This window comes from Limulus polyphemus, unplaced genomic scaffold (assembly GCF_000517525.1).
Source record: "Limulus polyphemus unplaced genomic scaffold, Limulus_polyphemus-2.1.2 Scaffold566, whole genome shotgun sequence".
NCBI lineage: Eukaryota > Metazoa > Arthropoda > Merostomata > Xiphosura > Limulidae > Limulus > Limulus polyphemus.
In genome coordinates, this window is record NW_013666176.1 from 414,719 (window position 1) to 428,560 (window position 13,842).

Consider the following 13,842-nt stretch of genomic DNA (forward strand, 5'->3'; position numbering starts at 1 on the left):
AGCAGATTTTGACATCAAATTTTGGGGGTAAAAAAGTACGTCTTATACACCGAAAAATACGGTATTTTCACTTTCCTAAATGTATAGTCGTAAATCAAATTGGTGTATTTACGTGTTTTACACTCACACACACACAAAAAGAGAGAAACCTATCATTCTATAGCTATAGATTGATTTTCGATACCTCACTAGTATAAAGGCTTGGTTTGGTCTGATATTTCATTGCTGGTAGTGTCCAGGGTCACTGATGAGGAGTGGAATTCTCCGAAATTAGTCTGGCTCACAGACACGCACCCCAATGAAATAATAGACCATTCCAAGCTTTTACTTGTTGTTAAACAAATGTTGAAACAACTCTACTTATTCAATTGTGGATATTCGTATTTGTAAATGATGAACTATTGAAGTTCTTCCGCCATTTCTAAATTTCTTGTAAACCAAATGGAATTGGAAAAGATAAAAAAAATTGTAACTTGAAGAACACCTTATCAGATCAAAACCTTCTCTTCCCCAGGGACTGGGTACACCCACCCATAATTTTGAACTAGTAACAACTGAGAAGGTAGCCAGCCAGCAGCATCCACAGACATGATGATTTTATCCATCTCTTTGAATCAAATAACGGGATTGACTGTACTTTTATAAAGTGCCCACAGATTAAACGTTAGTATCATTTACAGCAGAATCACCTCTGAACCTTCGATCAGCAGTCCGACATTACCTTGTCTTAAAATAACGCCGACGTAACTCGAAACTTTCTTTACTCTATATGTAGATAAACAAACACATCTTAGAGTTCACTGAGCTAAGTATTATTTGTTTGGATGCAGATCATGAATAAACACACATTTTTGTTTTTCAACGTGGGTGTAACAGAGTGAAAACTGTTACTTATATTTCTTCCTTTAACTAAACAGCTTGATATATGTAGTAAACCTTCATAACACATACCAAATACCTTATAAACCCTTGAGCTCAAGGGTTATATACACGGTCTTAGCATTTAATATGCTGTAAGAAGCAGAGGGGTGGGGGCGGGACCCCAGTTTGAACCTGTCCCAGTAACAATGCATCAAATTACGAAAATTGACCTCATGAATAGTAGGGGAACGCATAAAATTTAATTCATAACCCAAGAACTTCCAGGGCCCTAAGGCGAGTCCTGGATCGCGGCCATAATGGGTGCGCCTGTGGCGTACATTTCCTCGCCCCACTCGGTCAAATAAACCTTGAGCTCCCCACTTTTAATTTTGCCTGCTACACCTCTGAAACATGTACTAATAAAGGGCCAAAACCTTCCGTGACAGACTCTATGCCATTTTTGAAGTGTTGTATCATCGGCAGGACGATAACATTTCTGGACTTTTACAGACACGTGCTTTGTAAAATGTGATGAAATACTTCAATTTGTCCCGTACCAAGTACCGCTCGTACATCTTTCTACGGGTGATCTTCCGTTAGGCTGTATGCTTCGAGAGAAGCTTGTGAACATGACTGTCGTATAACTTTTGGAGACCTAAATCAGTACGAATCATCATGTTAAATTTCCAAGGGATGTTCTTACTTTAACTGTGTGGTATTCAGATTCACTGATATCCAGCAGGAAATTTTCAAAATATCCGGAAGACGCTGGTTCAGGATTAGCTTTAAACAAAAATTCTTTATTAATCACATATTATTTACCGGTGGGACAGCGGTAAGTTTACAGACCAGAGCTCAAATCCTGGGTTCGATTCCGCACAGTGGACACAGCAATTAGCCAAATGTGGCTTTGCGCTAAAACAAACAAACGAATTAATCAAACAAAACACGGTGCTCTTTTACCTAACTGATCTGGCTTCTTCTTCTGTGTCGTCTGGTTGCTGAGGTTGATAAGAGCAAGATAAATCAAGACTAATATACAGAACTTTCTTTGCCTTCTTGAAAGGTATTTAGGTTTAAATAAACCAGGGATGTTCAGAGATAAAGCAATCACTCTTCGCCCCGCTCTTGGTTTAGATGTTACGAAATACTACCCGTGTTTTTGGAGTGGGGGGGGGGGTAATAATTTGTTATAATAATACTCAGTTTTTATCTACCCCGAAAAAACGCGCGCACTTCTTTTCAGCGGATTTAAACAAAGGGCGAATGCAAATATACTTTAATAGGCACTTTCTACAATAGCATATTAAAAGCTTATCAAAGTTTTTAAAAAGATGTAATATCAGGTCGTAGAATAACATTATAATAACAAAAAAAAATCAATACACTTAAAAACCTCATAAACACAGCCACAAGACTGTTCAACGGACTACATGAATGAAGAAATTAACCACATAAAGCATTCCTTTATTTACACCAATAAATTTCCACCAGCTATAGTTGAAAAGCTCTTCAACATTCCCCACAGTAAAACTCAACTCACAAACAAAATTGACACTAACAAAACCAAGAACAGTACATTACACTGCAGTTTACCTTTTGTTCCTGAAACCAGCTCAAAAATTATCCACACTTGGACAAAACTAGCCATTAAACACTATATTCCTGTCAACATCAAATTCTCACAAAAACCCGGCTCTAAATTAAAATCGTTACTAAACAAAAAATATTTAGAATCACACAATACCAACGCCATTTACAAAATAACATGCAATAACTGCCAAGAACCCTACATCGGAGAAACAGGAAGAAAATTGGAAACCAGATTGACAGAACACAATAAAAAACCGTCCCATGTTTTCACCATTGCAACTCAAAAAACCATAGTATATCTATTGAAAACACAATCATTTTAAACAAAGAACCCAACATAATCAAACGAAAAATCAAGGAATCCGTATTAATTGAACATAACAACCCTACTCTAAACCAACACCCCAGGGCACCAAGATACTTCTTCTAAGTTTTGCAACAGTATCCGGTCATGTGACCTCTTTGTTCAATGCTGTATATATATATTCGTGTCAGTGTAAATTACTTGTACCTGATGATGACAAAACCTTGTCGAAACGTTGTACATTTGCTGTTATGTTAAACTTAGATTAAAGTTTTTCTTCATTACCCATCCAACCCGTCTCCAACCATTATAAGTTTATTTATTGATAGTATTAAGTACGGTGAAGTTTAGCCCTAACTAAACCGAAGCATAAAACGTACACAAATTACAGTGTTAATTTATCTATTTATTGAATATAGGCCGTACTTAATATAGGCTTAATAACTAATGTTAGGCCTAAGATAAGTGGGCTTATAGATTCGGTGTCTGCGATTAGAATTATTTTGTATTATTCTTGAAGTCCTGTATTTAAAGAAGAACTATTGCAATAAAGGTTCTAATTTGACCACAGATGTTTTGCGGGTTTCTGCTAGTTACAATAATAAGTAACTTTATGACTTGACTGCTTTGAACACCGCCCGCAAAAGGAAGTAAGCCGGAAAAGCTCAAACACTATCATAGAAACATACATGATGTATGTTTTCTGGATGTGTCGGTTCTTGGGTTGTTGTTTCTTGTTCATTTAGATTACCGGTTAGCTCTTAGTAGATTCCACTCCAATCTTTTTTAAAAATAAATAAATAGTAAAATAATAATAATAAAACATATAGAAATAAAGTGGAATCAAATAAATTGAATTGAATAAAATAAAAAAAAGATTAGATAAATAGGCAGATAAAAGAAAAATAAACAAGTATCAGGTGATCCAACTTAGAGGGAAGAGGATCAAAAGATCCAACACTCAGAAATTAGGTGTGGGGATAAAACGGTAGAGCCCCTAGAAAAATCCACGATCACTGATTGAGCGTCAAACGTTGTACCATTAAATTTCGAATTCACAACGTGGGTACGCCAAATACTAGATCCACGCCCATACCCCCCCCCCCCGCTTTTTTTTAAAAGAAGTACACTTATCAATTAAATAAAAAGAAAAAAGGGAACATTTTCTAGTTTTTCTTTTCGTGATATAACAAAATTGTCCATTATTTGCTATATATATCAAATAGAAGTTGTAAATATCGGGTGCTTTATCGTAATGTATTTCAAATCTAAATTTATTTAAACAATAGATATATGACGCAATATACAACCAATTCTGCTTGCCGTAGTATGATATGCGAGAATTATTCTACCACGTTGTCTCCCTACGTTATATATTTTCTGTATATATGGAAATAATATATAAAAATTTAGAAAGTTCATGAAAAAATAATTTAAATGCTCATTCGAGTCATACTTTTATGAAACTTCGCTAACAGGAGCTGCTGGACGCATTTTACTTAATACATGATAATACTAAATTTCATTGCTGGGTAAGTAATAGTTACGGGAAGATCCATATGTATATTCCAACCAATCAGGATACACTGCTGTTATAATGACGCCAACATTCAATACAACAAGGATGAACACGTTTTAGTAGAAACGTATTCGTGACGACGTTAGACTCGTTGTACCTCGGGGTGTAATAACAGAGAGATAAAGTTACGCATTATATTCATTTACAGCCTTTGATGCAAGTGAACAATTTGTTAAAAGTGTGAGCCTAGAATTTTTAAGTTTGTAGACTAGAGCTCACAGTAACGTAACAATTAACTAAATGTGGTTTATTGCATTTCATCTGTAGAAATCATTACGTCATGGCAACAGCATTCTGAACGGGATGTGAAATCACGTGGCTGACTTCCCATATTTTGCCGCGTTTTGTAAGTAACGTTGAAAGTACAAGAATTATATGTGAACATTGAGCGTTTGTCGATTATGCATATCTGTTTAGGATACCTTAAACTTTTGAAATGTAAAGATAAATGTAACAAATCTATAGTGATGCCCAAATTGGTGAATCGTCGGTTCAGATCTTTAATGAAAATAGTAACTTGTTTCGTATGAAGAATTTTATCATAATTACCCATCCGTCCGACATATGCATTAAATGATTAATATAACTTGACCAGTGGCAGTGAGTGTCAAGGTTATTACCAAAGGACTAAATGCCTGTATTTAACGTTCAACGAACGTGTATTTCTTCAAACAATTAACGGTTACATAGAAAATGTTTAACGATGTCTAGGTATATGTGGTCACCTGTTTCGGTAAGGCTGTGCTGTTTGGCCGCCATGACTCCTGCTCTTACAGGAGCGGCGAATAAAGCCGACACTTTTAATCACGTACCCTTATCTCCTTCAAGAGCATCTAATTCAAGCTGTTCAGTGTCTCCTGGAAGCTTGTATAGTAGTCGAACAGATGATATCTGGAATAGGATATCTGCACGTGAAAACAACTGGATAGAATCAGCATGTTCAAAAGGTGGTGGTTTTTATGTGGCAGCTAAAGAACAAATCATACAGAACACGGACAAACTTTCTTTGAATTCCATTCAATTTTCGAGGAACGAACCTTTTTCCTCTTCAGATGGAAAAGGAAATATTGATGTCAAGTTTATCTCATTAAATAGTTCAAATCCAAAAATCCGTTTAGAAACATTTCCCCCTAGCAGTGCAAAGAACCTAATACTTGAAACTACCGAAGGAAAGCAAGCAGGTAATTTTTATAATGAAACTAATTATCTTTTGCAGGATAATATAGAAACGTCATTGGATTATCTTGCATCAACTAATACGGAACAGTTTAAAAATGATTTGAACAATTCAGAATGCATTGCTGCAGTTAGGCCTAGTGTCACTGAAAACGAATCGGAAGAATTGGTTTTTGAAAGATCTTATAGTGATTTGAGTTTTCCTGAACAACAATTACATCCCTACCGATCGAAAGCCCCTAGTGCAGCTTCATTGAATAAAAAGGTATTACGTATTAACCATATTAGTTTGGAAAGGAGAGCCACTCGGCTTTTGGAAAGAGTGAGGAAAGTTCAGTTAGGTCAGGTGCGTCGGCACTTGCATGAGCAGTTAAAGGTATTTGTTGAATATCAACAAACAGCCAAGAACAGCCAATGCAAAAGTCGAAAAACGCTTACACAGATTACGCAAAAACCAAATACTGGTGGTGGTATTTTGAAGAAGAACACCAAAAGTCTTTCGGCGTCATCGTTAATCACTCAACAATCAAATTTTACTAGGAAGAAAAATAATTATGGTTCTGCCATTTTGAACGATAGGTGTGATGTTAGAGCCAGACACAAATTGAATCAACGGTTTAAGCACAAATCAGTGGTAAATAATGAAATCAAAAAAGCAGTGGATAGCTTAATAACAAACCTCAATTATCTGGAATCTGTAGCTGATTCTGATGTAACAGAAAGTAGTTCTGGAGGCGAGAGTTGTGACGAAGTTGAAGACGGTGATAATCTAATAAAAGGTTGCCAAACAGCGTAAGTTTTCTGTTACAAAATTTATAAAGAAATGTGTACACTTTTGAATATTTAACTTCCGGAAGCTGATAAAAAGTGCAGTAAATTTCGACGTATACAGGAAAAACTGTCAACATTAAACGTTAAAATATTTAAGACCAAGTTAATTTAAGTCTTAAAATATCACAGTCGATCAATAAAACATATTTTCTCTTTACAACAACAAAATACACTACCACAGCATATTTATGCCCAAACTATGAATAATTTTTATTTTTAATACGACTTTAATCCCAACATTTTTGGGGTCGGCCTGAAGTTTTTGTAAGCCAAGAATTTTTACACTCGGGTAGCTGGCCCATTCGGTAACTGAATAAGACAAGCATGTTCGGCGACAGGGATTCGAACTCGCGACCCTCATATTGAAAGTCGAGCGCCCTAACCATGCCAGGCCTCGAATAGTTTTGTAGTTATAAAGCAGGCAAAAACAGAAATGATTCAGTAGTTATTTATTTATTTATAGAAAATAATCAGAACAATATATTGACATATAATCCGTGTCATTAAATTTCAACTTTTAATATTGAAACATTCAGGCATATGCACATCCGAATGTGTGTTGTTGTTTTTTTTTAAGAAAAAAATATAAATTATTGTAAAATAATTCTTTTTGGCATTTTAAGGGAAAATAAAATCATTGATTGTCAAATAATGTGTGTCATTAATATTTAACTTGTTATCTCCTCCGGGGTGAAATATGCTAGTCCAGAGGTTATCCAGGTCGGAAAACCTATGACTGATTAGAGAGTAACTTATTTTTTTTTATAATTAATTATATTTACAAGGGTTAACTAGAGTAATTGATGGATATGTTATGTATCGTTCAGTTTTAATCAGAGAAAATAAAGGACTATTTTAGAAATTACTCGGGTCTCATTTTTTAGGAACATGAACTTCTTAAATTTAAAACGTTTCTTAAAAAAACAAGTTACCGAATCGATGTATGGTACGAAGTTTATATTTCAAATTATTTGATCGTAGTCACGTCTGTTTATAGTTATTTATGTTACTTACAGAAAATAGTTATAATTATTTTTGAATGATTAGAATCAGTAATATAGAAAATTGTTTAGGAATGGCATGGAAAGCACCTGCTACTTTTCCATTGACATTGAAACTTATGCAGGTTGGGGACTTAGCACTGAAACTTAGTCACCTGATGAAAACCGGTATGTTGAATAGAAAGAATCCTGACAGGCGATTCGTTAATGATGGTGTCGGGCGTAAAAAGAGTGTGTGGGTAGGCATGGGAGGGGCGGTGTATGCGATCGCACGCCCTAAATTGCACACATATACGTACATATAAAACAAATTTAAAAGTATAAAAACGCCTCGGGTACTATCAAAATGCACACATTTCAGTGAAAATTTAAAAAATTTCCGAACCCCCACTATGGCTTTCCTGTTTATTTCGTTTTAACTCCAAAAGTAGCAACCCCTTTATAGATTCCTTCCTACGTCCCTGGAAATAGTAAACTGTTGTATAAATAACTACATTCCTACAATGGAAAAAATCATTCTTCGCAGTGAAAGTATAATTATGCATAATAATATTATTTTTAGAGGTATAATAAAAATTAATATGAAACTGTACTCGGCAGAACTAACAAGTAAATGGGAATAACTTTCATTATTCAAAGTGCTAACAGCGATTTGTTTTTTAGAGAAATATTATTAATATTGTACACGTCATCTTGAAAAACCGAAAGAGACTGAATAAAGAATATGGTGTTAAAAATATAATAGGCTTAATGCTTATGTCTTATGACAAATATAATTACTTATAATAATGTTTTACCAGCTTAAAAAAGGTGTTTTCACACCATATCGGTTGTTTTTCCAAGTGATTTATGTAAATAGTGATGTGAGTGCAACTGTGTTTATTGTGCCTGATGAGCTGTGTATTGAACGAAACGTATTTTCGGCAATGAATGTGGTGGATGTTGTGTGGTTGAAATACTAGTATTATGCAGTTTTCTTCTTCTTTAAAGACTAAGGGAATGAATAAATAATTTAGTGTTAAAAATCTAATAGGCCTAATATTAATAGCTTATGACAAACAAATATTTAGTATGCACATTATTGTTCGAAGATTATACGGTAGATGGCGATGGTTTAAACATACGCCTAGAATATGGTTAAGCAATTATCTTCTTTCACCAATGAGTGTGAATATTTTTCTTGACGTATTACGTATTTATTTATTTTTGAATTTTTGCGCAGAGCTACTCAATGGCTAATTGATTTAGCTGTACCTAATTTTGAATTGACAAACTCGAAGGAAAGCATCTAGTCAATACCACGCACCGCCAACTCTTGGGCTACTCTCTACCAACTAATTGTGGGATTAACCTTCACATTATAATGGCTCAAAGAGCGATCATGTTCGGCGACGAATTCGATCCCGTGATCCTCAGATGGCGAGTCGAGCGTCCTAACCACCAGGGCATGCCAAGCCACACTAGAGAATAAAGACAAAATAATTTGTTAAAAGTAATTACGTTTAAACTCGGGCATATAAACAGTTCAATATTGATAATATCTTTAATGCGCTATTCTTATTTCTGTTTACGCTGATTCACTAAACTTCATGCTGATAGACACCCTTTCTTAAAATACTAATTGCATTACTTCTAAAATCCGGTAAATACGCCAACACAAACATAGTATTGCACTTAAAAAGTCTTTTCTGCTCATATAGTAACATCATTGTGCTGTTAACTTTATCAAATCATGCACACCGTGCCTGTAATGTACTCGGTAATCAATCAGCGCATTGCACGTGTGCCTAACTAAGAAGTGTTTTGCTGCCGATTGTTATTGGGTGATGTGTTTATGGATCACTTTTATTGAAAACACTTTATCAAATAAGTACAATACATAAAATAGGTCAAAGTTATGAGAAAAAAAAATCACCATGAATCGTGGGTTATCGGAGTTGCTCAGAGCCTGAAGCAATCGCTTAGCCTGCTTACATCTAGGGTCGTCACTGGATAGGTATCTATCTCGGGTCTGTGTTGCCTCTTCCCCACTGGATATAGTATGGTATACATATTTTTTATACATTACTAGCGGTGTGTTGTCCGGATTTTCGAAAAAACCTACTCTCTCTATTTCCCCATTCCATATTTCGATAGGTAAAATATTATTTTTGAATTTATGAAAAAAACAACCTTATAAATAAACTAGGAACTTGTTTTTAAATCAGGGCTTCCTCATGAACGATGCTTTTCCCCTTCATTGGCAAGGTTAAATAGGCCCTTCTGGAGAATATTTATATTACTTTATACACATATGAATATCCTTTCTGGCGAACAGGATAAGCCAAGCTCCATTCCTCCCATCGCACGTCATCCTTCCTCAAATATCGAAATTTCAAACGCAAATATCTATAATATCTATGTAATATTATGTTGAATTTAGTTTAATGTAAATTTAATATATTTTTATGAATGTCATCCCGTATTCACATTATGACGTTGATGTATGAAATATACTACAAACAAAATGCAATATTGTACATTATAATGTATCAAAAGAAAAAAATCAAATTTCAGGTTTCAAACCACCCAGAGGAAGAAAAAAAAGTAGAATATAAGCATTCCTTGACTTGACTTTAAACTTATTTTACACAATAAGTATTATAATGTAAGCCTTAATTTTTTCACGTAGTCTATTTTATGGTAGACAGCATAATTTTATTTTATAGGCTAGGCCTACTGTTTGCTTTTTTCACATACAACATTCTAATTCTGCATACATTTTGTTTGTATGTGACGTTAATTATATGATGTATTAGCAGATGTATAGTATTTGATCTATAATTAAATAAGCCAATAATGCTATATTCTAAATTAAATGTTAACTCAAACTTACCAAAACATGTCAAGTCTGTATAGAATTTATTCGTATAATGTATATGTTAACGATAAAATTACCGGTTCGGCTGGCAAACGATAGACGCGTATATGAACGAAAAATTGTTGTTTTGCGCACCTTTTGCACAGTCAACGCAGCGGACAAACAAGTAGAGCTATTTTGAGTTTTATATATAGATTACCCTTGCCTCTGGAGTGGGGGGGGGGTGTCGAGGGCATTGCAGTCGGGTTCGCGTGTCTGTCTGTGTTTTCGCACACGTATCTCGAAAACTAATAGACTGATGTACATAAAAATTTTACACGTGATAGGAGGTCAGTATGGGACAGTCCTCCCCAAATTTGGTTTGGATCCGGATTCTGGACCACTTTGAAGCATTTTTTATAATGGGGATATAGGGCATTTTTGCGGTTTTGGGTTATTAACTGTTTAAAGTGTGATCGGATTTGTGCCAAATTTCCTAGGCATCTTAAGGTTGAGAATCCTCATCACACTACAAAAGTGATTCGGATCGTTGATCTTTCTGGATCTGAGAAGGATTTTTCTGAGTTTTCGAAGGTGAAATTTGATATTATCCAATATAAACGTATGCAACCTCGAAAACGAGAGGCGGGGCGAGGGTCACAATCTCTCTGATTGCTGTTGTTGTTCTTTAGTTCACTCATAAGTTCTTAGAATTTTTAAGTTGTATTTGTAAGCCTCACGTTACACAGCAGGATAAGCTACATGTACTTCGTATCTGCAAACACCAAACCACTTTGTTGTGTTGTATAATATGCGGATATGTTTATAAGACTACCTGTTGAAAAACATATACTAATTTTAGGCTTGGTGCAGACTAGGCAAAAAGTATGAACATATTTTTATTAAATATTATGTATCATTTTTTATACACTTAAAATTAAAAAAAGATGCATTAATTCTACTTTGGGGTTTAATTAGACTTAGTAAGTAATGGGTAACGTTACGTAGTCAAACCCAAGACCCAAACACCGTTATTTAACTTAAAACTAAGAATTTAGGCCTATAGAGTTTTTTCTTTAGAACTGATGTAACTAAGATATGAATAATATAATTATATTAGCACAGTGGTTTTCATCCTCAGATAGTTCAGTTGCAGAAATAGCCTAAACGAAGTTACGAACAATATTAATATTTTAAACTACAGACATCTAGAACCAAAACTATAAAGGCCTAACTAAGTAAGCCAGGCGCATCCTACCTTATTAATCTATATAGATATAATAGTACTGTTTGTTGTATGTCCATGTAGAGGTGAACCAACTACAAACTTATCGCGCTTCGAATGCTGAAATCATTGTTTTGTGAAGAAGGTTTGACGCCAGTGAAGTTAAAGCTTCTGCCCAGTGCAAGTTTTAAAATTTCTGAGAAAAAATCTAACATCACTGAATCTAAAATGAATCACGATAGTGGTTCATAATAGTGATCGCACAGGAATTTGCTCAAAACTCTAATAGGGCATTCGGGCAAAAATCACCTTAATAAGCAAATTTATTAATGAAACAACACTCAAAACCTTCCCTTTCAACAGTTAAGACCACCCAAGGATTGATAATAAGCAAAATATGTGATTGCACGATTGTTAGACAAAATCAAAATGTGCCCATTTTTTCATATTATTATTATTGTTTCACAAGCCTACAGCAAATTTGGCTGGGTATTTTGCGCCAAAACTTGGACAGATATACTATATGAAACGGTGCGAATGTCTATGACGTATTTAAAAGTTTATTATTTTTCAATGAAAGCTGATTTACATGGTCATAAATACATAATAGATGCGATATTGTTATGAGTGGCTGCCTTTGTACCCGACGCGTGTTAATCGCTTGTTTACACGAAACCTCAAGCACAAAGCTATCTGGCTCAGCAAAGAATTACTTTAAAAGACACAAAGCTTTATTTAAAGAGATGTTTTAGACGTATTTGTTTTGTTTGAAAAGCTGCTTTTCTACCGGTAAAATGTTTAACGCCCTTAGTGGAGGTTGTGTCTTACTTTAGGTATATATTTGCACATTGCTGTGCAATAACAAAGCCAATATATAAGATAATTAAAAATCTAAGGATCGCAAAAAAGTAAGCAAACGAGGCTGGAGATCTGCTGCTGACAGTTCGCTCAAGCTGCAAATCCCTATCATGACTTCACTATAGAATTATTGCAAGTGATAACTACTGTAGTGGGGGAGGGGGCGTCACACAGGAATTTTCCTAAAAACAGAGAGAGTAGTTTTAAACTTAATTCCATCTCCTTAATTTTGTCGTGCTGCAAATTTTTCCAAGTCCTTCACTTTCCGCTATCAAAAAATCTGGCGTTTTCCTATCGTGAGTTGGAAACTACAACTCGTGCATTTTCTAGCGCATTAATTAGAAACTGCCACGTGAAAGGTTCTCGATTTTGCTGCTGCATATCGTTACTCGAGTCACTATTGTTCATCGTTACTCGAGTTTGCTGCCTCAACGTGAATTTCAGTGACAATATGTCAGCAAGTTTTTAAAAGTGGACGATTATCATAGTAATTTCCCTATTCAGACGACGGTGGTGATTCTTTCTACTGTTTCTTATACTTAGCTGAAATCGTGAGTGCGTATTCAGTATTTATTACCACTCCATGTAGCACTATTTCATATAGCAATTGTTATTTTTAAATAGTTGGTGTTGAGGTAGCGGTTGTAAATGTTGTCGATAATTGGTGACTGTTTTGCATGCATTATCTGTGTCGCTTTATTCTAGCAAACACATGTACACGGCAGGCTGTTGAAGAACATACATATGTGTCACGTAGATCTAATAAAGTAAGGATGTTACTGAGTCTGTTTACATTTAATCTGTGTTGTATTGTTTTAGAAGAAACATGCTGTTCTGATGAGGCCAGGTGGTTAGGGCGCTCGACTCGCAATCTGAGGTTCGAATTCCCGTCTCAGCAAACATGCTCCCCTTTCAACTGTGGGAGCATTATAATGTGAAGGTCAATCCCACTATTCGCAGTAGGTGGTGATGACTAACTGCCTTCCCTCTAGTCTTTTACTGCTAAATTAGGGACGGCTAGCGGACAGGTAGCCTTCCTGTAGCTTTGTGCGAAATTCAAAACAAACCAAACCTGTTCTGATGATATTGCTTTGTTGCTGTTCGTCGTTTGTTACAAGGAGTCAAAATAGGGATTTGTAGCTTGAGAAAACAATGTAGACACTATTTCCAGCCTTGCTTCTTTACTTTTTTAAGAGTCCTTAGTTGTAGGCTACAAAATATAATTTTTGCATTTTGATTCAACTTGTTTTTGTAATTTTCTGACGATCTCTATACTCATTTTATAAGTTAACAATTTTTACTAATCTTGTATTATAAGTAAGTGTCTGTGTCACGTAATTCCTCTTAAACCGCTGATCACACCTACTTATAAATGGTACCAAACGAATTGTCTGGGTCCCGAGGTTTGCACAAAAGTAAAATGGTTCATCCCACCCCTTGGGGCAACCCGGGGATTTCACGAAAACCCCTTCTCCTAAACTGTTGGACTCGCCAACTTCTAAATGGTGCCAAATGAATCGTCTCGGCCCCGAGGTTTGTTCAAAGGTAAACCTTTTGTTTGTTTGTTTGTTTTGG

General features: G+C 35.3%; 1 protein-coding gene across 1 annotated transcript in view; it reads left to right on the forward strand.

Annotated features, from left to right (window-relative positions):
- Positions 1 to 4,400: 4,400 nt before the first annotated feature.
- LOC106459135 (KAT8 regulatory NSL complex subunit 1-like) overlaps positions 4,401 to 13,842 on the forward strand; it is a 41,465-nt gene continuing 32,023 nt past the window's right edge. The window contains exon 1 of the mRNA XM_022385566.1: positions 4,401 to 6,305. Coding sequence (XP_022241274.1) covers positions 5,041 to 6,305 — 1,265 coding nt within the window. The 5' untranslated portion in view covers positions 4,401 to 5,040. The remainder of the gene's footprint in view (positions 6,306 to 13,842) is intronic.